This window comes from Phycodurus eques, chromosome 3, assembly GCF_024500275.1.
Source record: "Phycodurus eques isolate BA_2022a chromosome 3, UOR_Pequ_1.1, whole genome shotgun sequence".
NCBI lineage: Eukaryota > Metazoa > Chordata > Actinopteri > Syngnathiformes > Syngnathidae > Phycodurus > Phycodurus eques.
This window is the reverse complement of record NC_084527.1, coordinates 10,473,809-10,498,988: the sequence shown is the minus strand read 5'-3', so window position 1 is coordinate 10,498,988 and position 25,180 is coordinate 10,473,809. Positions and strand designations below refer to the sequence as shown.

Genomic DNA, 25,180 nt, shown 5'->3' with positions numbered 1-25,180 from the left:
AACACACCACAGGATAATTGGTCAGGAAAATATTTCAGAGACAACAACAGTAATAATAAGTAGTAGTAACTGGACCTTTCCTGTTAGATAGAAATGGTGGGAAAATTCTCACATTTGGCCCGTAACCTTAACCTGAAAAATATCTCTCTGAAATCCACAGACTGCTTCAGTTTTTATTTATTAACAGGTTTACACCGCAACAGCAACAACTGCAGCAACAGGCCTTCTTCATCCAGCCTGTTTAGTCCATTTAGATTTCACGTGCCCTCCAGATTCAGCATCCCCACATTCCACACATATCTCGAGAGCCTCTGATATATATTCCTCACAGTCAAACCAGCCCTGGCTACTTGTAAAAGCGCGATAGTCGGTGTCAAACACACACATTCACGCTGCTACTTTTATCCCGTCAGGCACTGCTCCGGCTGACTTAAGCCACAGAGCTTGTCTTTGTGTCGACGATGGGAAAATGCTCAAAGGCGGAGAAACATCACAGAGTTGATGGGGACGCCACAAACCTCTTAACACTAGAAACTCTCAGACATTGTCGGGGGAACACAAATGAATACAGATCCTTATCAACCCTCAAAGTGTCGACACAACAGTGGACCGTGACGCCCTAAAGAAAGATCCGATTATAAAAAAAGGACCATTAGAATTGAAAGACTGACAGACGTTCCTATTTAAAGTAACAGTATCAAATAATTCTTTTGTTTTTGCTTGAGGGCTCCCCTCACAAAAGTAAAGTTATGACTTTAGTCTTTTACTGTATATACCGTACTCGGTTTAATTTTCTGTTTTCAATCAGTCTTATTAAACATAGTTGTGTAGCACACTTTGCATAAGCATATTCAATATTTTTTTAGAATAAAGTCTTTTATAAGTGATTACAATAAACATGAATGGACGAACTGTTCGTGAATGAAGAGGCCCTCGCAGTAGGGTTGATATTAAGAATGAAAGACAAAATAAAGATGGCCCACTAATGAGGCAATTATAATTAAAGGCCTGATCTTTTGATTGTGCAGCTCTGCTATTAACATCAGTGCACTAACCTATGCGCATCCGTACCTGTCGTGTTGTATTCAGTGATCACGCTGACAATCTGCACTCATTAAGTACCACAGTTTCTATTAGTATTTTGTTTGTTGATGTTAGGATGTGCTGCACATAACCATTTGCCCAGTTGCAAACAACCTCTTAATATAAATGTTAAGAATACATTGATTGTTTTCCCTTGTATGTCTGCTACGTGTATGCCACGTATGAACTTTTGTCCCTGCTGGTGATGTGTTCTCATGACTGTGATACATATCAGCTGTCTTAACTCGTGAATTACAGTACTAAAAGCCTTTGTCTGAGACAGAAGGCGTAAGCATAACATACAAAATGGTAATGTGAACTGTGAGAATTAGCTAGCGTGAAGAGAACAATGAGCTAATCAGAGGAGGAAATTGCTGTTTGCGTCAGTGGCGGAAGTGCGTAACATCGGGAAAACATCAAGTCCTCTGTTTCTGCTATGAGTCACAAGAAGCCGCCAACTATTCACCTGCTGCGCCACACACACACACACACACACGCGCGCGCGCCCACACCCACACGCACACACACGCAAACACACTAATCACTTCAAATGTACTGGCAAAGATTCCAGTGTAATGCTAACAGGAAAAGAAAGAGCTGGAATACCTACAGCAGTGCTTCTCAAACTTTGTCGCCCTAAGACATTTTCCTTTTGTTGTGAAGTCACAACCCCCTTTTATTGAACAATAAAGAAAACTTAATTGTTTAGAAATAAGCCTTTGAAAACATATGTACAGTGAAGCCCCGTTTCATGTGGAGGATATGTTCGAAACCCACTTGCAATGAATACAAATCTGCAATATAGAGAAACCATATGACCAATAGACCCTATTTATTTATTGGTTACCCCTCCCACACGCTTCAAACACATTATTAAACACTTTGTAGATGTATTTGAACACACACACACACAGATTGAAAGCTTAAAATGGATAGAAAAAACTGTCCATATTGTGGCGTCTGAGTACATACATGTGCATTTAAGAGGCGGGACCTCTTGGGGTGGCGTGCGACCTCGGTGAGTCTGCATGTGAGTGTCTGGTTGTGAGCTGTGGCTGACAGCAGCTCCTGTATGAGTGTGCTAATTTTGTTTATGTGGTTTATTGTTCTCACAGTGTTCAACAAACAGTACAGTCCTGGTACAGGATTTTCCCGCTTATTCATGCCTTTTTTTCAATCCCTCCAAAAATGTAAAAATATATTCGCAGAGTTCCGCTATTCACGGTCCCTATCCCCCCGCTATTTGTATATCATATATTTTTAAAATAACTACACATGCTTACAAGTCCAAAGTCCCTTTCATATCACATGATTAAGAAACTGAGGATTAACATGACAACTGCATATACAAAAAATGAATACAGTAAAATTTGATATCACAATTGCACAAAATACGGCCACAAAGTTTCACTTTTATCTTGGCACTGATCTTTTTGTAGGAAAGTGCAAATCACTAGTTTAGCATTAGCAGGAGGTGGGCATCTTTGAATGGGTGGATCAAAATTAGGGCTGGAGGTCTCTGCTTATATGGCTCTTCTTTAAAAAAGAATGAATATATTTTTTTATTACTTCACTAATGTCAACCTGATGAACGTTTATATATATACCTTTAGATACAGTATGCTCTCTACAAGCATTCATCTGTTGTTGAAATCTACTTGAACTACAATTAGAGCGACCATCTGTCCAGTAGTGCTAGAGGACTCTGCATCTTTTTGCACAATTGTCAAAAAAATAAAATAATAATAATTTACCGGCATTACCAGATAACTAGCAACTCTTTACTGCTCAGTGACTGTTTTTTTTTTGTCAATGTCTTTCTGTCTCCAAAGTGTTCTGTAAATTGATTGTTGTCGTACAAGAGCGGCTCCAACTACCGGAGACAAATTCCTTGTGTGTTTTTTGGACATACTTGGCAAATAAAGATGATTCTGATTCTGATTCTGAGTAGTGATGCTTACTTTGTCAATTAAAGATCATTTTTAGAATCAATCTGTGATTTGCACTTTGCAGGACGTTAACGCAGCGAGCTGGAGTCGCAGCGAGCATGCTGGATCATAAGAAGGTCTGACACCATTCGGGGTCATTAATCGCTGCTAACCTTCAAAATTGACACCCGCCGCAACGATGCTGAAATGTTCCCTCGGTCGGCTTCCGCAGAAGCGCAAAATGAATAAGACATCACATCTCAACGTGAGCAAGGTCATACTCTCGCCAGCAGCTGTCAGCAGGCTGCATTTACTGTCAAGTCCTGATGTTTTAATGAATAACTGTAACGTTCATCAAAAGGCTAAGTTGTATTAGCAATATGCTGTCTTGTCTGATTATGTACAGTTTATGACCCTCAGATAAGACTTTAGGCAAATTTTAAATACTTTATGGTTGGCATCTTGATGAGCATGGAGGCAATTAAAATCAATTCACCGTTTCTCAACGAGTTTAACCATTCAAATTTCAAGATACAAAATAAATAAAGATAGAAAAAGACTACTTTTGGAAGAATTACACATTTTCCTTGAGAAAATTCTCCATGATTAATACATACATTTTCCCCAATTTACCTCTATCATATAATTCATATTTTTTCACCTTTCACCTTTTCACATTCTACAGTTTGGCGTTCTCTTCAGCATTCACACACAATTTCCAAGGAATTGCAATTTCCCGTTGGTGACTGCAGGGCAAATTCCAAATTCCGTTTTCTGAAGCTCTGTAAAAGATGCTGTAATATCATCATAATCACATCCCATTATTCCAAACAAATCAAGTTGGATTCCTCCGAAACTAATTTGTTATGCCTTTCTGCTTGTATTTCTGAAATTGCAATTGCGCAGAGAAGTAGTAGTTCTTGTACTGTCGAGGCGATACGGAGGTTCTGGTTTGTACTAGAATGCCGTGGTTTAAGACGAACATTGTGTATTCCACCAGACATCCTTCAATTATCTCAATATGGACGAAGGGGTGGGGGTCAAAACTGAGTTCCGTTCCTACAGCAGCAATGTAAGCCAAATTTGTACGTTGGAATGCGGCGCCACAATAGAGTCATAAAAACATTTCTAGGGCATAAATATAGAACAATTGCATAAAAAAAACAGCAAGTACTGTACAGACAATGGTAAGTGAGTGTGCCTTCTTGCGCTGCGTGACGACGTATTCTTACGCCACTGCGCAAACCAGTTCATTGCGCGCTCTTCGTAACCTTGAAATGTCATAGGTGCAGTCAATAATTGTGTTCAAAACACTTCCTTTATAAAACAATCAAATGAAAAGAGCAAGTGTGGCAGTAACTGAGCATCCTTCTTGTGCTGCGTGACATTGTATTCTTTTGACTTTAATTATTATTCAACTTTCTTCGGTAAATGCACGAACAAATAAATCATGAACATCGTTTATTTTCTGAACCTCGCGCTACCTCAATTTCTTCTTCACTTTTTCATTTGTTGATTCTTTTGTTTGTATTACCTCTCGGCTGTCTTTACCTTTTAGCTCACATCCGTGTGATTCTCCTTGTCTGTTAAATAAATCCTTATCATGCACATTGCTTTTCCTGCACTCTCTTATTTCCCATGTCTCCTGCCCCTGTCGTCTAGCTGCCTCTCTCTTTCACCCGCCGTCCGTCTCCTGTAGATAGCTGCTGTAATGAAGCCATAAATTGGAGCAACGCAGCGGTGGCTACAGGTCGGGCTGGGGAAGGTGGATGTAAGGGGCGAGGAGGAGGGGGGAAGGAGGCTGACAGGAAGAGAGACGGCAGAAAAAGGAAGAGAGCCCAAAGGGGGTAGGAGGGGGGATTCATTTAGACAAGGGAAGAGATATGAGTCTTGTTGAAGAGGAGACAGTCTGCTAAGGGAGGAGCAAGAATGAATGAGGAGGGGGGTGGGATTAGGGGGGAAGGGGATGGTGGTGGGGGTTGTTCATAAATTGGTTGAGGAATCACTTGTAAAAAGGTATAGCCTTGGAACATGCCATCCCTGTTGGATGTTGGGAGGGGTCACAGTGGCAGGAGATGGCGAGGTGTTCGGAGCAGGGTGGCGTGGTTCGAGGTGAGAGGGTCATCGGGGCTCGGTGAGTTAGACAGATAGACACACAGACAAAGCTCAAATGTACTGTGAAAAAAAAGCCACCTCGAGACGGCAAGGGCCCCCCGACTGAAGCGGCCGATAAAGACGCCGACGGCTCGTTAATACTCCTCACTTTGCGGCGCCTGTTTAATTACTGTGGCGGCTTTGGCCTAATAAGAATATTCATTAGGAGATAAGATCCTGCAACGTCGTCGCCGCAAATGGAAAAAAGAGTTGGGGGATTAATTTCTTTTAAAGCGCCAAATTATCTCAACAATGGCTCCTGATAGGAGCTGATACATTTGACTCTCAAACTTTTTACCATTTAGATTCTTATACACTCAAATGCCACACTATTAGGGACACCTGCACAATTGATCCATCTGTCCTTTTTCAATAGCGCTTAATTTTAGGATGATGGCAGCTGATTTTGAGATGCTATATGCTCCAGCTCACCCTAACGAGGACAAGTGAGATAGAACATGGATGGATGGTTTTACGACATCATTAAAGTCAGACTTTTTCCATGATAATCATCCTCATTTTGCTTTTTGGCTAGAAGAAATCACATGGTTCTAGTGCCATATATTGAGGTACATGACATCCATTTCTATTCAAGTTATCTACAGGTACATCTCAATAAATTAGAATATGGTAGAAAAGTCCATGTATCTCAGTACTCACACATTATATGGATTCATTAATCAATTACTGCCTAATTTCGACATTAAAAGTAATTTTCATTGTTTCTTGATTGTATGTTACATAATATTCTAGTTTCTAGAGGTGATGAATTTTGGGGTTTGTTTTGCTCCAAGCTAAATATTTCACTCTGAATGTGTTTCTCTATGAGTTTCACCTTTTGAATTGAACTACCTTACTTAACGTAAGCTTTTGACACTATTCTACTTTATTAAGATGTACCTGTATAAGGCTCTAAATTAACACATCTCTGACAGTGTCAATTAAACCCGAGTAATATTATTCCGCTTTTGTACTAGGTGTCATTAGATTTTGCAGGTGTACCTAATATGGCCAGTGAATATCATGTTTTTCTTCTGCAGCAGCCAGGTTGATGTCTATTGTCAGGCACACTGAAAAGTTTGATTTCTCACTTCAACAGGAGTTCTGGACAGTTGGCTGAAGTTTTTCACAGTACAGCTGTTAGCTGAAGAGCAACCCGAAGGAAGAGAAGACAGGATGGGCAGGATGGGAAATGAACGCTGTTGACTGCGGTGCTCAGTTTGGCATGCTGAGATGCGTTAAGCTGTACTGAGGCAAAACTGTGCGTAATACCATCAAAGCAAACAAAGTTGGAAAAAGTCAAATACATATAAATAGCCGCAAAACTAACAGCAACAAAAGGAGGTGACTTGAAGCCATGCAAACATATCCAGAGTTGCTCACAGAAACGCAACTCAAACAAAGATCACTGCAGCTGAATCTTTACGGAAAAAGAAAATATTCAAGAGCTGAAATATAACGGAGGAAAAAGTGACATATCAAATGAGAATTAAAAAAAATGAATCATACGGGAAACATACACCAGCAGGAAGCTTGTTTGGAAAGGTGAGTCCTGGGTGTCATTACCTGAGCATGCTTGACTGGAGCATTACACCCCCCCCCCCCCCCCCCCCACCAAACACAAGCTATAACATCTTCTTTACTGTTTAATACGTGTGCGACACTTAAAGTTACAGCTCCAGTGATGCACCTGCTCAGGTAACAACAACGTGATGCTGGCTAAATGCATGCTGTCTTGAGCTCACTGGCCTTTTTTTTGTGCTTGGATCTACCCGCTCGCTGCTTCCAGCTGACACCCTGCAACCTCTGTACTCCAAAATACACATTTGTTTATGTAGGACTATATTCATATTTTTTTTTTAGAGAGTAAATAATGTGATGATACTTGGAATGCCAGATATTATTCACGTTGTGTTCCTATAGGTACATCTTATGAGGGATCATATTCATTATGAATATGTTTTTGGAATGTGGGAGGAAGGCGGAGTATCCGGAAATAAACTACGCAAGCACAGGAAGAACACACAGGAGGGCCAGCGCTGGATTCAAACGAGAGACTTCTTGACTATGACCCAGATGTGTTAACCACGACTATATCGTGGTGCTTAGGGATATTATATTCTACTACAAAATGTTATGGATTGTTTTCTTGTTTGCCGCTTTAAATTTGATTCCCATCCATCCATTTTCTATCCCGCTTGACCTCATTAGGGTCACATTTTAGCAGTTTACACCCTGGACTGTCGCCAGCCACTAACAGGGGTATTTGAAGTTGTAAGGCCAATAGCAAGACACGAAGAGACAACAACCATTCACACCTATGTTCAATTGAGTCGTCAATTTACATGCATATGAGAGGAGTGAATTTATTTTAATGTGATTTAATTTTGTCATTATTTCAACTGTGAAATCATTGTTATTTTTTTCTACCTGCAGCACTTTCCAAGTGATTTTCCTAACATTTGTAATGTCTTCACAACACTTTCTCTTCTAAGGACAAACGCCCGCTTTTCCTCATCCTGTCACTGCCAACCATCCAACGAACCGTCACTCGATGTGACGCAGCGTCAGGCGGGTGGTAAAAGGCGGGTGGAAAGGACGCTCGATGTCATGTCACCGAGACACAGCCATCTTGGAAATAGATACATCGGCGGCGTAATGGCCTGGATATTACGTCTCTTCTGGGACAGTAAGAGTCTGGGGATGATAAATCTGATCCCACGGGGCCTGTGCGTGACCGTTTCTGAGTGCACATCCTAATGAGCACTGAATGTGTGTGTATGTGTGTGTTTTTTTTTTTTTGTTAGGGTGAAGCAATTTGTCTGCAAGAGAGAAACCGATCTGTACCTCTCGTCAGCTGGAAGCAGCCACGCAGCTGTAAATCTCAATTTCACAAGCCCCCCCACTCCCTCCCCCCCTGCCACAGGTGACAGCGGACCAAGAGCATCTGTTGCGTTCCAAGGCTTACCATCGGCTTCGGGCTGAGTCTGAGAGGGTACGGCCATGTAGGGCTCCTCCCCTGTGTCTGAGCTGACGGGGGGCTCCTTGCGCTCCACCATGCGGCCCCGCCCCAGGGGGCCCTCGGCGGCCTCGGGTAGGGCCGGCGTGGGGAGTGAGAGGGTGTGGTGGTGATGGTGGTGACGGTGGCCTGCCAGACACAACACAGGTTAACAAGGCGCTCGGTTTCCCGAGAGAGGCCTCGGTACACAGACACTACTCACAAAAAGGTAAGGATATTGATTAGGCTTTGGTGAAATTTAAGGATGAACCTACAGTCTTCCCCCGCGAATAGCCTAGTCCTGCCACAAATAACGAAAATCAAGTAATTGATGCACCGTAAAATGGTTTATATTTGCGCATAGAGTGCCAAAAGATGCAGCAAAGCACGATACCTCTGTCTAAATAAAACTCCTTAACTCATTTCAACATACAACCCCAATTCCAAGGAAGTTGGGACGTTCTGTTAAACCTAAATAAAAACAGAATACAATGATTTGCAAATCATGTTCAACCTATATTTAATTGAATACACTACAAAGACAAGATATTTAATGTTCAAACTGATAAACTGTATTGTTTTTAGCAAATAATCATTACCTTAGAATTTTATGGCTGCAACACGTTCCAAAAAAGCAGGGACAGGTGGCAAAAAAGATTGAGAAAGTTGAGGAATGCTCATCAAACACCTGTTTGGAACATCCCACAGGTGAACAGGCTAATTGGGAACAGGTGGGTGCCATGACTGGGTATAAAATGAGCTTCCTTGAATTGTTCAGTCATTCACAAGCAAAGATGGGGAGAGCTTCACCTTTGTGAACGAGTGTGTGAGAAAATAGTCGAACAGGTTAAGGACAATGTTCCTCAACGTAGAATTGCAAGGAATTTAGGGATTTCATCATCTACGGTCCATATCATCATCAAAAGGTTCAGATATTCTGGAGAAATAACTGCATGTAAGCGGCAAGGCCGAAAACATTGAATGCCCGTGACCTTCGATCCCTCAGGCGGCACTGCATCAAAAACTGACATCAATTTGTAAAGGATATCACCACATGGGCACAGGAACACTTTAGAAAACCAATGTCAGTAAATACAGTTCGGCGCTACATCCGTAAGTGCAACTTAAAACTCTGCGATGCAAAGCAAAAGCCATTTATCAACAACACCCAGAAACGCCGCCGGCTTCTTTGGGCCCGAGCTCATCTAAATTGGACTGATGCAAAGTGGAAAAGTGTTCTGTGGTCCGACGAGTCCACATTTCAAATTGTTTTTGGAAATTGTGGACGTCGTGTCCTTCGGGCCAAAGAGGAAAAGAAGCATCCGGACTGTTATGGACGCAAAGTTCAAAAGCCAACATCTGTGATGGTTTGGGGCTGTATTAGTGCCAATGGCATGGGTAACTTACACATTTGTGAAGGCACCATTAATGCTGAAAGGTACATGCAAGTTTTGGGAAAACATATGCTGCCATACAAGCAATGTCTTTTTCATGGCCGCCCCTGCTTATTTCAGCAAGACAATGCCAAACCACATTGTGCACGTGTTACACCAGCGTGGCGTCGAAGTAAAAGAGCGTGGGTACTAGACTGGCCTGCCTGCAGTCCAGACCTGTCTCCCTTTGAAAATCTGTGGCGCATTATGAAGCGTAAAATACGACAATGGAGACCTGGGACTGTTGAACAGCTGAAGCTGTACATCAAGCAAGAATGGAAACGAATTACACCTAGCTTCAAAAATCAGTGTCCTTAGTTCCCAAACGTTTATTGAATGTTGTTAAAAGAAAAGGTGATGTAACACAGTGGTAAACATGACCCTGTCGCTGCTTTTTTGGATCGTGTTGCAGCCATAAAATTCCAACTTAATGATTATTTGCTAAAAACAATAAAGTTTACCAGTTTGAACATTAAATATCTTGTCTTTGTCGTGTATTCAATTAAATATAGGTCGAACATGATTTGCAAATCATTGTATTCTCTTTTTATTTATGTTTAACACAAAGTCCCAACTTCACTGGAATTGGGGTTGTAGTTCCTTGGCCCCAAAATGGCGGAAAAGCACCACTTTTATTTAAATGAAACTCCTCAACTCACTTCAACATAGTTCCTTGGCCCCAAGATGCCACAAGATGGAGGCAAAGCACTACTTTTGTATAAATGAAGCTCCTTAATTCACTTCAACATAGTTTTGTACCACCAAGATGACACAAGATGGTGCCAAAGTAACCCTTTTATGCACAGATATGCTGGGGTTCGCTGTATAACCTTGGAAAAAGTACTGAAACACTGAACAGTTGCCCATTTCGGAAAGGTCAAATTACCTGTTAAGGTTACAGTTCATTTGAGGTTCATTCTAGGTTAAGTTTACACCAAGGCTGAATATCCTGAAGCTTTGGTGAGCAGTGTACATACACATGCTCGCACACATAGTTCCCTCCGTCGAAGCACACAAGGACAGCTGCTTGGCTACGAGAGGCAAAAAGTGACTCCCCCTGGGGACTCTGCCAGAAACTCATTAGTAAATGTGTCTCTTCACATTGTCATGTCCTTCTCTTCTCGTCTTTCCTCCTCCTCCTTTTCTGACTGACATGTCAAAGCTCGACTGGACCTAGCAGAGTATAATCACATTTTTCCACCATCGCCAGAGGGTTCACACCTTTCATATGAAGGATGACGACATGCTGACTTTCCTTCTTTGCGGCGCTCATGTCGAGCAACATTTTACGAAACATGGAGAAGTGCTTCTAACGCTGTCAATACACACTGTCACACATTTCCCCCCCAACATAGGATTCTGTCAACGTCTAACTTTTGAATTCATTTGGAGATTTTTGGGATTCTTACGTCTGATTAAATAATAAAATAATAAATCACACACAGGCGGAGGTTAGGATCTACGTATGAATGTGTATAATTTGGTGCTGTTGATTTTATATATATTGTAATACATTGTATTTGATTTGTTTTGTTAAAGTTTCGTGAGGAAAAGCGGTATGGGAAGTGGATGTATTTATTTATTTAACATTTAAATTAAAATGAATAAATTATTAAACTATTGCATAAAAATGTTATTACCTTAAAAATCTTTACATTTTGATTATGTTAGTGAAGAAAAATAAAAGTAAGGTTAGGTGAGACCAACTTTTTTTGTTTAATATTTTAATGAACCAAATTCAATGACATGGGACAGTCTGACATAAAAAAGTATAAAAGTGTTTGGCGTTGATCTTGATCTGTGATTTGTTGTTTGTGAGCAAGGCAGAAGGTAGAAGCCATAAAATGCTGCTGTGCAATCTGGAGAAGGGTGTCATTTTAGTATTCTGATTTTTTTTTTCTTTTAAATCTTCAATTCTCAGGCAATAATGCCCAAATTCAAAGGTTCGAATATATAGGAAGTAGGTAACTGAAGGTTCATTCTAATCACGAGCATGAATATGTATCACAAATCTGAGCTTTCTGCTGTTTATTTTCAAAGCAGCCTAATCACATTAGCATGTGACGTGCCCACTTAAGCCGTCCTTCTCAATTTGGCACCGGTTTCACATTTCACTTAATAGAATGAAGCCTTTGTGGGGCTCAGCTCTCTGATTTTTACCATGGAGGTGACAGCAGCGTGTGTAGGCACCAGCAGATGTCTTTCACTATGTGTTTATGCTTGTGTTTAAAGAAGGGGGGTGGGTGATACTGACGATGCTGGTAAACTAGCACACACCCTCTCCACACCATCCAGAGCCTCCACTTCATCTTCTTCTTCTTCCTCCGTGTGGCGTGGCAATCATTAAAATGATTTATTTAACTATTGGCCCAAGGCTGAGAGATTAGTGTGACAGGCCTATTTTATAATTCATTCCCTTACCGCCAGGGGAAGTGCAATTCAGGCAGATGACACACATACAGTGTGAGAGAGAGCGAGCCTCAGAGCTTTCGGAAGAGTGGGGGAGTGCCATAAACTGCCAAAGGATGTACACCCTCTCTCTTTTTCCCCTCGCTACAGATTAAAAGCGAGGCGAGCATGTCTCGTCTGGAGTAAAGAAGGGGAAAGTGGAGAGGAGGCATTTATTTATCTTCAATGACATATTAACCTCTCACACTGCCACTGAGAGAAGGGCTTGTGTGTTTGTGCTGTTAAGTGTGTGTTTATGTGTGGATGTATGTGTTTATGGGCGTAGGTGCATTTTCCATGAACCTGGAGCTCAAACAACATGGAGGATCACAGTGGGGTGGTGGGGGTACAGCCATATTGGGGGTGCTAGTGGATGCAGGGGTGGAAGGACTTCAAGATATGTATTCTTAAAGTTCTTTGCATGGATCTGACTGTTTTCATGTGGCAGCTGGGAGATGTTTGCGTGAGAGAGACACACGGACTAGTCTCAACGTTATGACCACTTACACAGTTGTATACAATAGGTTGAATCAAATAATAACACTTACACTTAGAAAGGTATTAACAATACAGCAAAACGACGAACCCTGAGGGCGTGCAAATCAGAATGTGACATTTTCCGAAAAAAAACAAACAAAAAAACCCAATATATATATATATATATATATATATATATATATATATATATATATAGTGTTTGTGACTTTTTTATGCCACACAATTTGTTCTATGAATGTTCAAAGGCGATATTTGCCCGTCTTCATTAAAGTTGAGCGTCTTATTGTGTTCACATATTCACAACCAGGGTTGACTTATTTTTACATGATATGAATGCATGATAGTTAAGATTGTTAAAATGTGACTTGGAATATTGCCTATACTGTTAAAAAAAAGAAAAAAAAAGAAAAAAAAAGAAAAAAGGTTTATGATGGCAACAGGTGATGCCGGAACTAATTGTAGTTATTTTTATGTACCGAAACTGCAAAAGTTTCCTCTGGTGGTACTCAAAAGAATCACTGAATTTAATGCAAATAAAAGTACAATACATGTTTCATTGACTCATTATCTAAGTACAGTTTTCTATTTTCCTACATCTAGGCATAGTGGTAATGTTCAAACTATGCACAATGTTACAGTGACTTAAAATAACAAATAGACTTCAGGAATAGATTTAACTGCCTCGTTTTTGATGAACACTTAGATCTACTACAGGAGTGGCCCGCAGACCGGCTGGTACTAGCCAGCACAGACAGACTGGGATTAAAAAAAATAATAACAATAATAAAGTTTTTTGTTTTTTAGCAGAGCGGTTGATGGTGCATCACCCACCATACACCCACCCATTTGTTTAGGGTGAGGGTGGTGGTGGATGACTCTAAAGGTCATAATATAGTGGTTGGTGCAGCTATCTACTGGGGTAAACGCACCCCCTTCACAATACTGGGTGGCTGGTAACAGTTTCATTAAGTTGTGAATATAATGTTTAGTTTTTGTGAATATTATATTGTTTTGTTTGTGTGCTATGTTTGTTGGAAAAGTACACTTTTTTTTGTCTGTCTGTTTGATTTGTTTACTTTTTCATCTCATCTCGAGCTAATCCAAGCCGCTTTTTCTCCTCTGTTCACGCCTGTCATGTTCCTCAAGCGAGACATTTGTTCACCATCAAGGCCTTTAACCACCAACATCAAGATCCATCCAATTAATGCAGCAAAGGTCATGGCTAATCGATGCAATTGCAGAGGGGATAGAGGGGAATGGGAGGGGGTGTTAACATAGAGAATGACAGGGTCTAATTGAGCTAATAAAATCAGAATCTTGATTAAAGATCTATTTCTAATTCCTATAGGGGGCCACAGGAGTAGGGCTGCATGAGGAGGGCCACTACGAATTGGAAGGGGGTGGGGGATGGAGCAGCCATGATTGAGTGTTTCATTACCTTTATAACTGGAAGGAACGTCTATCAAAAAGAAGGAATGACATAAATTCAGTTAAACACGTGGTCGTTAATAACCCGTCTATACAGGTGGGAGGAGTTTTCATTTCCTTGAGAGGGAAAAATTCATCGAGGAGATGAGGAGGTGTGGCCGGACTGAAACAGTGCTCGAGATAAAATGTTGCTCGGTCATTTGATTGCCTTTTTACGGTAAATGCGGGATACTTACCATTCAGTGCCACGAAGGTATCTGAAAATAGAAGAAAGGATAAAGAAAAAGTATGTTATTGCGTGTAATAAAGAAACTTTCACATTCACTTTACCACAAAAGGATTTCATCATCACCCTTGTTGCTTTATATGTGACTAACGTGAAAAAAAGATTCATTTTTGTCTGAACTGGCATTGTATTATTAATAGAATAAAATTAACCAGGATATTTCCATACACTGGACTCCAAATTATCCATACCCTTCCCACATTTTGAAATTTTTTATTTTGATTGGTTTGATCCAGTTAGAAAGAAGAACAAAGTTAGAACAAAGTTTTAATAAACATTGAAAGTATAGAATATATACCTCTTAAAAAAATGTTACGCCACTTTCTCGTGTCCTTTCCAACCAAATAAAATAGTTTAACTCAACCCTGTAGGGCAGTAATTTAATTACTTAGAATCCCGAAATTTCTACCACAGACGCAATATTTTTCGTGAGCTTTTCACGTTTGATGAATATTTTTAATTTATTTGCAATATACAGTGGTTCCTTAAGATACGAGTTTACTTTGTACCCTGACCATGCTCTCAACTCAAAAGGCAGTATATTACAGACAGAGACCCACACGAAGAAGAGTTTCACAATTGGCTCAGTATGCTGCAGTAATATTAGTTGCTCTTTTTAGAGGACAAAAGAATGCCTGTGAGTGTTGTTATATTGTCTGGCTGTGTGTTTTGCTCCACCCTTTGTTTTCAAATAGCCATTGCTTACAGGGTTATGACACTGTGACACCGATGCTATTCATTAGCCCGTCTATAACCTTTTGAATTGTTTGTTAGCATTAAGCTAAATGGGCTTATCTAAAGCAAAATACGTGGTTGTTTTAAATACAGAATGTGGAATTTCGTTTGACAGGAAAATTCAAATGGGAGTGTCAACAGCTGAAAGCCTCTTTTTGGAAGAATTGTTCACTATCTGCGGCACGGTGGACGACTGGTTAGAGCGTCAGCCTCACAGTTCTGAGGAAAGGGGTTCAATCCCCGCCCCCACCTGTGTGGAGTTTGCATGTTCTCCCCGTGCTTGCGTGGCTTTTCTCCGGGCACTCCGGCTTCCTCCCACATCCCAAAAACATGCATGAATTGGAGACTCTAAATTGCCCAGAGGTGTGAATGTGAGTGCGAATGGTTGTTTGATTGTATGTGCCCTTCCCTGGCAACCAGTTCAGGGTGTACCCCGCCTCCTGCCCGATAATAGCTGGGATAGGCTCCAGCACGCCCGCGACCCTAGTGAGGAGGTCATAATAGTGAGGAGAAGCGGCTCAGAAAATGGATGGATGGATGGATGTTCACTATCTGCCAAACTGCTGCTTGTTGTGAAGTATGTTGAGTTGCGTTCTCTGCCAACAGTGCTCGTATATCAAATTTTTTATCGCAAGTAAAATTTAAAAAACTTGTCGAACAACAGCTCGTATCTCGAAAAACTGCTGCGTTGGGTCATTCGTATAGTATATCAAAGCACCACCGTGTAATATCTGGCGAATCGGTGAACACACACTCGGGTTACCAAATACGCTCACAGAAGGGTAACTGAATGATCATATAACAATCCCTAAGCTTAACCGCTTTAAAATTACAGCAAACTTTTTTTTTTTTTTTTTTTTGCCACCATGTTTGTGGAGTGTTTTGTGGCAACATGTTTTCTTAGGAGTGTGTGCTGTGGGTAATAAGCTCGCTCAAGTCTAGTGAGGCTTGTGTTATTGGAAGCTATGAACTTAATATAGCGCTTTCTGAAGTCTACCGAGAACACATTGAATAGCAAGTGTATCACGATTGTCAATTCAAGCTAAACTGAAAAGGAAAGGGGTCGAGAATACAATGTATGATTCTTCCCCTCTTGTATCAAGATATTTGAGGCTCGCTAAATGGGTTGAGAGTTCTACGCCTTGTTTTTGTGTCACAAAATGAGTGACTGCACACACAAGCAAAATCCTTTTACCCACTGTGGCGCTGAATGTTTGTGTGACAGTGTACAAGAAGGAAGACAGTCTTTGCGCCACAGGGCACAGAGCTCGACTGACCGAGGGGAGTAAAGATGGAGGGGAGTGGAGTGTAGGACGAGAGAGAATGGGGCAGATGGATGGAAGATGCTGAAAGAGAGGATTGTGATGGCGGAACAGATGGGGGGTGGGAAAAAGGTGACGGCAGCGAAGACGGAAACAGAGGATAGAGGGTGAGTTAGCATACAGTGTGTGTGTATTATGGGATGGCTATGGTCGTGAAAAAGGAAATATACGAGAGAGGGAAAAAGGGCCTGCTTACTTTGGCAGTCTCCCAGGCCATCTGTGTTACCATGCTCCACGTCCTGCTCAAAGGCGGATCTGCAGGGAACAGAGACATCATGGTCAGCAGCGGGAAGCGGGCCAAGAGCCGGTGCGATCCGAGTCACATCGCTTCTGGAAAACAACAACAAAAGCATCCCTCCGACGCGGCAAATTTCTTAGCAATCCTTCGGCGAAGCCTGCAGGAGGCCTTTAACTGGAACGCCATCAAAGAACACCAAGCAGGCACCCTGAGGTCTCAAGCCAAAGGGTTATGACGAAAGAAGCATGTAGGCTAAAAACAATCCATAACTGGCACAGAACCCATCGCACGTTCTGGTGGTACCAAATGATATATGTTTTCTTTGCACTTTCTGTGAGACATTTCCCATGTTTCATGTCTTGTAATGTAATACTTCATTACTGTACATCAGTGGAATTTTCAAATCCTGTATACTGTACTTTGTTAGTTATATTTCTAGCAACTTTCACTTTAACTCCACTAAATGAAATGTATACTCCTACCAGGATACGTTTCCCATGACCATCTTTGTTACTTCAAATTTAAATCCCAATAATTTTTTTGTTCACAAAATGACTGAACCGTGGAGCACAAAGTTGAAGAATAGTCCTGCCTGTCCAAAGTGAGGCACGCAATTTCCCCCCGCAGAATACAGACAAGATAATGCACCTGCTGGTGACTCTGCTGCTCATACATCATTCCCAACAGCAGATGACCACCAATACGAGTGCAGTGGTGAACTCCGTGGTGGTGATAACGAGAAATGCATTTCGTGCATTGGATGAAGTGCCTCTTATGCCTACTTAAAGTGGCAGAAATATCGGCATTAAAAAGCTCCCCGTCCAACCTGAAGAAGCACATCAACATAGGTTAAACTAGTTCATATTAATCCAGTGAAGTCAAATGTTAACATTCTTTTAGTCATGAGCATTGTGAGCATGGTTAACATGTTGGCCAGGCTAACGTGTGCAAGCTAATTCTGCTCATAAGCCATCACGCAGATTCTTATTTTTAAGTGCAAATAAATATTCCTTGTAAATTTGACACACCACAGAGAAGAGTGTTGCCAACAACCCTGCCAAATTTGAAGGTTTGAAAAAAATCAGCAAGGATATAAAATGAGGCTTCAAAGTTATGAAAAATCAAGCCATTGTCTCCACTCTCAAACGCCGTGGGCATGTCCACTGAATTGACAAAAGGATGCTACTTCGTCTTGTATCTTTCTTATGCCTAATCATCCCTACATGTTTCAGCTTTGGCTTAAAAGTATTCGACGGGTGGAATATATCCCACCAGGTCGTCGCAGGGCTTTCCACGCTGCAACAAGAGGCGCTAGCCACAAGCTAACTCGCGAACCAACCGTCTTTCAGGGCTGGCAGATGAGTAGCTGGCTTGTCCGCAGTGTCACCTCACTTGGGAATTTAAATAACACTGAGCTGGGAAGATGCACTTTTGGGGTTTAGGCAGAACTGGCTAGCTAATTGCACGCTGGAGTGGTAGAAATGGGCCTGGTAATAATAACCAACTAACTCGCAATTTTGCTGGCTAACCAATGATGCAAACAAAGGTGCTCAAGTTCTCATCTGCCAGACGCTTAACTGTGTCACTGGGCAACAACTGGACTTTCAGCTAGTTTATTCTCTCTTCTGCATCCAAAATCTGTTCAGATATGAGTCCCAATCACATGGGCCGAGGCCAGTGCGCTGAGATGTAGCCAAGCCCTAAGAGCCATCACATGACACAGAAGGGGTGAAATAAAGGGTGAGGGGGAGAGGTTTTTGGAGATGCTATTTTCTGCTACAATCTGCACAGAGACCTGTTTTCAGCCTGAAAGACCACCAAGCAAGCAGGAGATCTGTGAAACAGAGCGGACCAACTGTCAAGCAGGATCACAGTCACGCATGACAGCTTCTCACAAACCTCATCCCGCCTCTCATCTTCCTCACCCGCCTCTGCTTACAATTACTGCATGAAGGTCCGCCTGCTGCCCCCCGATCCAGCAACCAACCCAGTCCCGTTACAGAAAATGTGAAAACCTTACAAGGAAAAGTACCAAGAGGTTCACGGAGGATAACAAACAGATTTTCACCATAACTGTCATTTCGTGGAAATAACCATTCACTCTTTAAAACCACAACAATAATTCAGTCACCAGCAGCATTTCTGAGCTTGAGAGCTTTGCCAGCTTTTTTTTCAGCACCAGATTTCCTCACAGTTACTGTAAACCCTGACCCCCTCTATGCATACATGCCAAATTTTGTTTTTAAGGGTTTTTATTGGATCGGAGTGCTTGTCTTATATAGAAGGGAAAAAAACACATTTGGGAGGCCAACATTTATGCGATACATTCATTATAGCAGTGCCCCAAAAAGAAAAGAAAAAAACCATTGAGAGATACTGTAGATGCATACATGCTTAATAATAATATGCATCAAGTTTATCTTTTCAAAATTGTCACAGATGCTGAAAGGATGTTGCTTGATGATTTGGGACCCAAAACCTAATAACAAATATGTCACATATTCCACCATGTTCACTGGGATTTTATTTGGACAGGACCACTCCAGTGACATTTTGTGAAGAAAAAAAAAACAGACTTGCAGAGTCAGTTGTTGTTGGACAGAATTTCTGGGTCATAACAATCACTTTGCTGTTTCCAGGGCAAACTGGGGCAGAGAGGTTTGTTGCCCCACATGACCAAAAAAGGGAGGAGCAAGTGGGAACACAGTCAACTCAGATTTACACTAAATTACACCAAAATAGGGTTATGAAGATTAGGGATTCATTTATAGAAATTAATTTTACAACATATCAATACTCTTTCAGAAAGTTGGAAAAAAAAATAAAAATCTGGCAAAGCATCATCTGCCCCACCAAAACCAAAACACTGGAAGCCTGGAATCCCACTGTCCATCCATCCATCCATTTCCAACACCGCTTATCCTGGTTAGGGTCGCGGGACGCTGGAGCTTATCCCAGCTGACTTCGGGCGAAAGGCGGACTACACCCTGAACTGGTCGCCAGTCAGTCACAGGGCACATTCGCACTCACATTCACATCGTCACTGAGTGGGAACTGAACCCATGCTGCCTGCACCAAAGTCAGGCAAGTGTACCACTACACCATCAGTGACTGGAATCCCACTGGGATTCCAATTCAGATTAACATTAGGGACAACATGGTTAAAATAGATTTCACAGCTTTTCCCTGTGAATTAACATTGAGCAATCACACTACGACCTCAGCGTCTATCAGTGACGCAATAGAAATTTACTATCCATTTGTCCCATAGTGGCTACATTATAGTAACAGCAGAAGAGCCTGCTGGAGTTTGACATATGAGGGTTTAGAGCATGCATATATGCAAATGCAGCCCTATGGGTGGCACAAGTCAGTGCAAACTGTAGGCCGGTCCCAAGCCCGGATAAATGCAGAGGCTTGCGTCAGGAAGGGCATCCGGCTTAAAACCTTGCCAAACAAATATGAGCGTTCATCCAAAGAATTCCATACCGGATCGGTCGTGGCCCGGGTTAACAACGTCCGCCACCGGCGCCGTCAACCTGCGGGGCGCCGTTGGAAATTCAGCTACTGTGGGTCAAAGTCAAAGAAGAAGAGGAGGTGGAAAGCGGGTTCTTCGGCAGAAAGAGAAGAGGAAAACACAGAGCCTAGAACTGAATGTGGGGACTTTGAATGTTGGGACTATGACAGGAAAATCTCGGGAGTTGGTTGACATGATGATGAGGAGAAAGGTTGATATATTGTGTGTCCAGGAGACCAGGTGGAAAGGCAGTAAGGCTAGAACTTTAGGGGCAGGGTTTAAATTATTTTACCATGGTGTCGATGGGAAGAGTAATGGAGTCGGGGTTATTTTAAAAGAAGAGTTGGCTAAGAATGTCTTGGAGGTGAAAAGAGTATCAGATCGAGTGATGAGGCTGAAATTTGAAATTGAGGGTGTTATGTGTAATGTGATTAGTGGCTATGCCCCACAGGTAGGATGTGACCTAGAGGTGAAAGAGAAATTCTGGAAGGAGCTAGATGATGTAGTTCTTAGCATCCCAGACAGAGAGAGAGTCGTAATTGGTGCAGATTGTAATGGACATGTTGGTGAAGGTAATAGGGGTGATGAAGAAGTGATGGGTAAATACGGCATCCAGGAAAGGAACTTGGAGGGACAGATGGTGGTAGACTTTGCAACAAGGATGCAAATGGCTGTAGTGAACACTTTTTTCCAGAAGAGGCATGAACATAGGGTGACCTACAAGAGCGGAGGTAGAAGCACACAGGTGGATTACATCTTGTGCAGACGATGTAATCTGAAGGAGGTTACCAACTGTAAGGTAGTGGTAGGGGAGAGTGTGGCTAGACAGCATAGGATGGTGGTGTGTAAGATGACTCTGGTGGTGGGGAGGAAAATTAGGAAGACAAAGGCAGAGAAGAGAACCATTTGGTGGAAGCTGAGACAGGACGAGTGTTGTGCAGCTTTTCGGGAAGAGGTGATACAGGCTCTCGGTGGACGGCAGGAGCTTCCAGAAGACTGGACCACTCCAGCCAAGGTGATCAGAGAAGCAGGCAGGAGAGTACTTGGTGTATCTTCTGGCAGGAAAGGAGAGAAGGAGACTTGGTGGTGGAACCTCACAGTACAGGAAATCATACAAGGAAAGAGGTTAGCTAAGAAGAAGTGGGACACTGAGAGGACCGAGGAGAGGCGAAAGGAATACATTGAGATGCGACACAGGGCAAAGGTAGAGGTGGCAAAGGCAAAACAAGAGGCATATGATGACATGTATGGCAGGTTGGACACTAAAGAAGGAGAAAATGATCTATACAGGCTGGCCAGACAGAGGGACAGAGATGGGAAGGATGTGCAGCAGGTTAGGGTGATTAAGGATAGAGATGGAAATATGTTGACTGGTGCCAGCAGTGTGCTTGGTAGATGGAAAGAATACTTCGAGGAGTTGATGAATGAGGAAAATGATAGAGAAGGGAGAGTAGAAGAGGTAAGTGTGGTGGACCAGGAAGTGGCAATGATTAGTAAGGGGGAAGTTAGAAAGGCATTAAAGAGGATGAAAAATGGAAAGGCAGTTGGTCCTGATGACATTCCTGTGGAGGTATGGAAGCATCTAGGAGAGGTGGCTGTGAAGTTTTTGACCAGCTTGTTCAATAGAATTCTAGTGCGTGAGAAGATGCCTGAGGAATGGAGGAAAAGTGTACTGGTGCCCATTTTTAAGAACAAAGGTGATGTGCAGAGCTGTGGCAACTATAGAGGAATAAAGTTGATGAGCCACACAATGAAGTTATGGGAAAGAGTAGTGGAGGATAGACTCAGGACAGAAGTGAGTATTTGCGAGCAACAGTATGGTTTCATGCCTAGAAAGAGTACCACAGATGCATTATTTGCCTTGAGGATGTTGATGGAAAAGTACAGAGAAGGTCAGAAGGAGCTACATTGTGTCTTTGTAGATCTAGAGAAAGCCTATGACAGAGTACCCAGAGAAGAACTGTGGTACTGCATGCGGAAGTCTGGAGTGGCAGAGAAGTATGTTAGAATAATACAGGACATGTACGAGGGCAGCAGAACAGCGGTGAGGTGTGCTGTAGGTGTGACAGAAGAATTTAAGGTGGACGTGGGACTGCATCAGGGATCAGCCCTGAGCCCCTTCCTTTTTGCAGTGGTGATGGATAGGCTGACAGATGAGGTTAGACTGGAATCCCCGTGGACCATGATGTTTGCAGATGACATTGTGATCTGCAGTGAAAGCAGGGAGCAGCTGGAGGAACAGTTAGAGAGATGGAGGCATGCACTGGAAAGAAGAGGAATGAAGATTAGCCGAAGTAAAACAGAATATATGTGCATGAATGAGAGGGCTGGTGGGGGAAGAATGAGGCTACAGGGAGAAGCGATAGCAAGGGTGGAGGACTTTAAATACTTGGGGTCAACCGTCCAGAGCAATGGTGAGTGTGGTCAGGAAGTGAAGAAACGGGTCAAAGCAGGTTGGAACGGGTGGAGGAAGGTGTCAGGTGTGTTATGTGACAGAAGAGTCTCTGCTAGGATGAAGGGCAAAGTTTATAAAACAGTAGTGAGGCCAGCCATGATGTACGGATTAGAGACAGTGGCACTGAAGAGACAACAGGAAGCAGAGCTGGAGGTGGCGGAAATGAAGATGTCGAGGTTCGCTCTTGGAGTGACCAGGTTGGATAAAATTAGAAATGAGCTCATCAGAGGGACAGCCAAGGTTCGATGTTTTGGAGACAAAGTTAGAGAGCGCAGACTTCAATGGTTTGGACACGTCCAGAGGAGAAATAGTGAGTATATTGGAAGAAGGATGATGAGGATGGAGCTGCCAGGCAAGAGAGCTCGAGGAAGACCAAAGAGAAGGTTGATGGATGTCGTGAGGGAAGACATGATGGCAGTTGGTGTTCGAGAGGAGGATGCAGGAGATAGGCTTACATGGAAAAGGATGACGCGCTGTGGCGACCCCTAACGGGACAAGCCGAAAGGAAAAGAAGAAGAAGAAGAAGAGCATGCATATATGCAATTTGGAGAAGCCCATTCATTTTGATTCGTGGCTCAACACATTTAGTCACAATTTTCACTTGGCAGTCAATTTACAGGCAAAACTCAATGCAGAGATTTGTACAGGACTGGCAGATCTTAGATCACAAGAATGGACCGCAGGGAGCGGGGGGCTTGGGGCCATATTGTAGTGGCGTAGGAAAGCCCAAGCTGTTAGTATTAGAGACATAACTCGACGTGGCAATGCTGTCTCACTGGCACAAAGGCCAGATGGTGTTAGAAAGGTGAGGATGCATGCGAGAGCCAGAAAATGTCAGGATAAACCATAAATAAATGCATGCAACTAGTCTCCAAAAGAAATTAGGCTTTTGGACTTCTTCTTTGTGTAATTCTATAAACACAAGAAAAGCATGATCGTAGAAGACCTCATTTCATCCCACGAGGCATCCTCCCATTGTTGATGAAATACACAAAGTGGTTAAAAGAAACCATCAGGCTGCAATAATAACACCTATCTTCCTATCCTACCCTAGAGAGTGGAACAACAGCGCAGAAAACTTGTTGACAGAAAGCCGGTCAGTAACGAAAGCTCTCAAGGGTCAGCAATGGTTGGGGAGCAAGAGACAGAATGTGATGACACCTGTATACAGCAAAGACTCCATGCTGGTGTTGGTGGCCTCTGTTGTGTGCATCAAACAAACACGATATATTGACACCTGAGGCTCAAGTCTGACTGAAAATTTTCAGCAGGGAGCCATTTACAAAAAGTAGGGACACTGCAACTGTGTTTCACATGTTCATAAGTTTTTTTTTATTTGTTTTGTTTTATATTTGTCCCCATAATGTTTTGAAGAAGACACCAAAAAATACTGGAGGCAGAGCTGTGGCATTCTAGTGTGAAGCAAAGGGCCCACTGTCCAAGCATTTGTATTTAATGAGGTAGGAATGACACAGTATGGCAACAGGTTTTCTTTGACATTTCATTACCAGCCTTGTTTCCCTGTTTCCAGCCTTGAAAATAAACAGCAACTTTGTCTTTTCACAGCTGACTGGAAACAACAGAAATATTGCAAAGGCGGTAGGCCTTACTGTCTTGTGCTATTACTGGCCCACTGTCGGCTCCTTCAATCAGAACTCTCTGCTGGCTCAGCTTTGCAAAATAATAACAGGATGGGTGTGACTTTTTGTGTGTGTTCATGTGCGCCTTTAGTAGCACTGGCACACCAGGCTAATCATTTTGCAGCACAGGGATCACATTTATTCAATGTCAAATAGCCAGTGGAGCGCTGGTCCTTTTGTTATGACTTCATGTGTAAAATGTTTTTCCCACCACAAAACTCAAATATGCTGTTTTCTCTGAGAGTATAATCGGGCTCTGTGTCCCAGCTACAACCACAAAATTACAGTGAGGGTGACCATCAAGTGTTGCTCAGGCTGAGCAGCCAACCCCTAACCGTGCGGCCTACGACGCTTTCCTTCCATTCGGCCCTCCAATAGCCTTTGCAGCTGAGCGAAATTGCACTTGCACACCATAAAATTAGAAAGCTCACAGACATGTCAAATCCAGAGATGAAGGCTACCAGGCATGACAAAGAAGGTGGAACATCGGATTGAAAAACTTGTAAAACGCTTGTATGGCCTTTCAATACAGCCAGGATTGCATTCAAATTCACTGGACCAAAATACTTGTTAAACCTGAATTGGAAGTAAAGGAAGTTGACGGCCCAAGTATTCATTCCAACTATAACTTTTTATCTCATGTTAATTTTAAATGATTTCCATCCATCTATTACATGCACCACTTGTGAGGAGCTGGAGCAAATCCCAGCTGGCACTGGGCGAGAGATGGAGTTAACCCCGGGCAGATCAATTTTCCAAAATCTTCAACCTACTTTCCTTGCAAGTCTATGAATAATTTATTAATACAAAACATTTACGATACTACCATCTATTCTAATAAGATCAGATTTCTTTCAAGAACAAGGATTTGGCCGTGAGAGTTAAAGTGGACTGCTAATTTAATGGGCTCTGAGGATTCTTCAAAAGTAGCCGCTTGTTTTCCAAACTGCGCCAAAAGCTGAATCAAATTCAAGTCACCCAAAGACGGAGTGTTGTTCATGCTACCTCCAGAGGACT

General features: G+C 42.4%; 1 protein-coding gene across 4 annotated transcripts in view; it reads right to left on the bottom strand.

Annotated features, from left to right (window-relative positions):
• Positions 1 to 25,180, bottom strand: part of sema6a (sema domain, transmembrane domain (TM), and cytoplasmic domain, (semaphorin) 6A) — a 147,821-nt gene that overhangs the window by 10,324 nt on the left and 112,317 nt on the right. For 2 of the 4 annotated variants that reach the window (XM_061671981.1, XM_061671982.1), the window contains exons 16-19: positions 16,510 to 16,568; positions 14,207 to 14,227; positions 13,981 to 14,001; positions 8,134 to 8,313 (exon numbers count right to left, since the gene is read on the bottom strand). In XM_061671981.1, the coding sequence (XP_061527965.1) occupies positions 8,134 to 8,313; positions 13,981 to 14,001; positions 14,207 to 14,227; positions 16,510 to 16,568 (281 nt within the window). The remainder of the gene's footprint in view (positions 1 to 8,133; positions 8,314 to 13,980; positions 14,002 to 14,206; positions 14,228 to 16,509; positions 16,569 to 25,180) is intronic. The other 2 variants (XM_061671983.1, XM_061671984.1) reach the window with 2 other exon arrangements.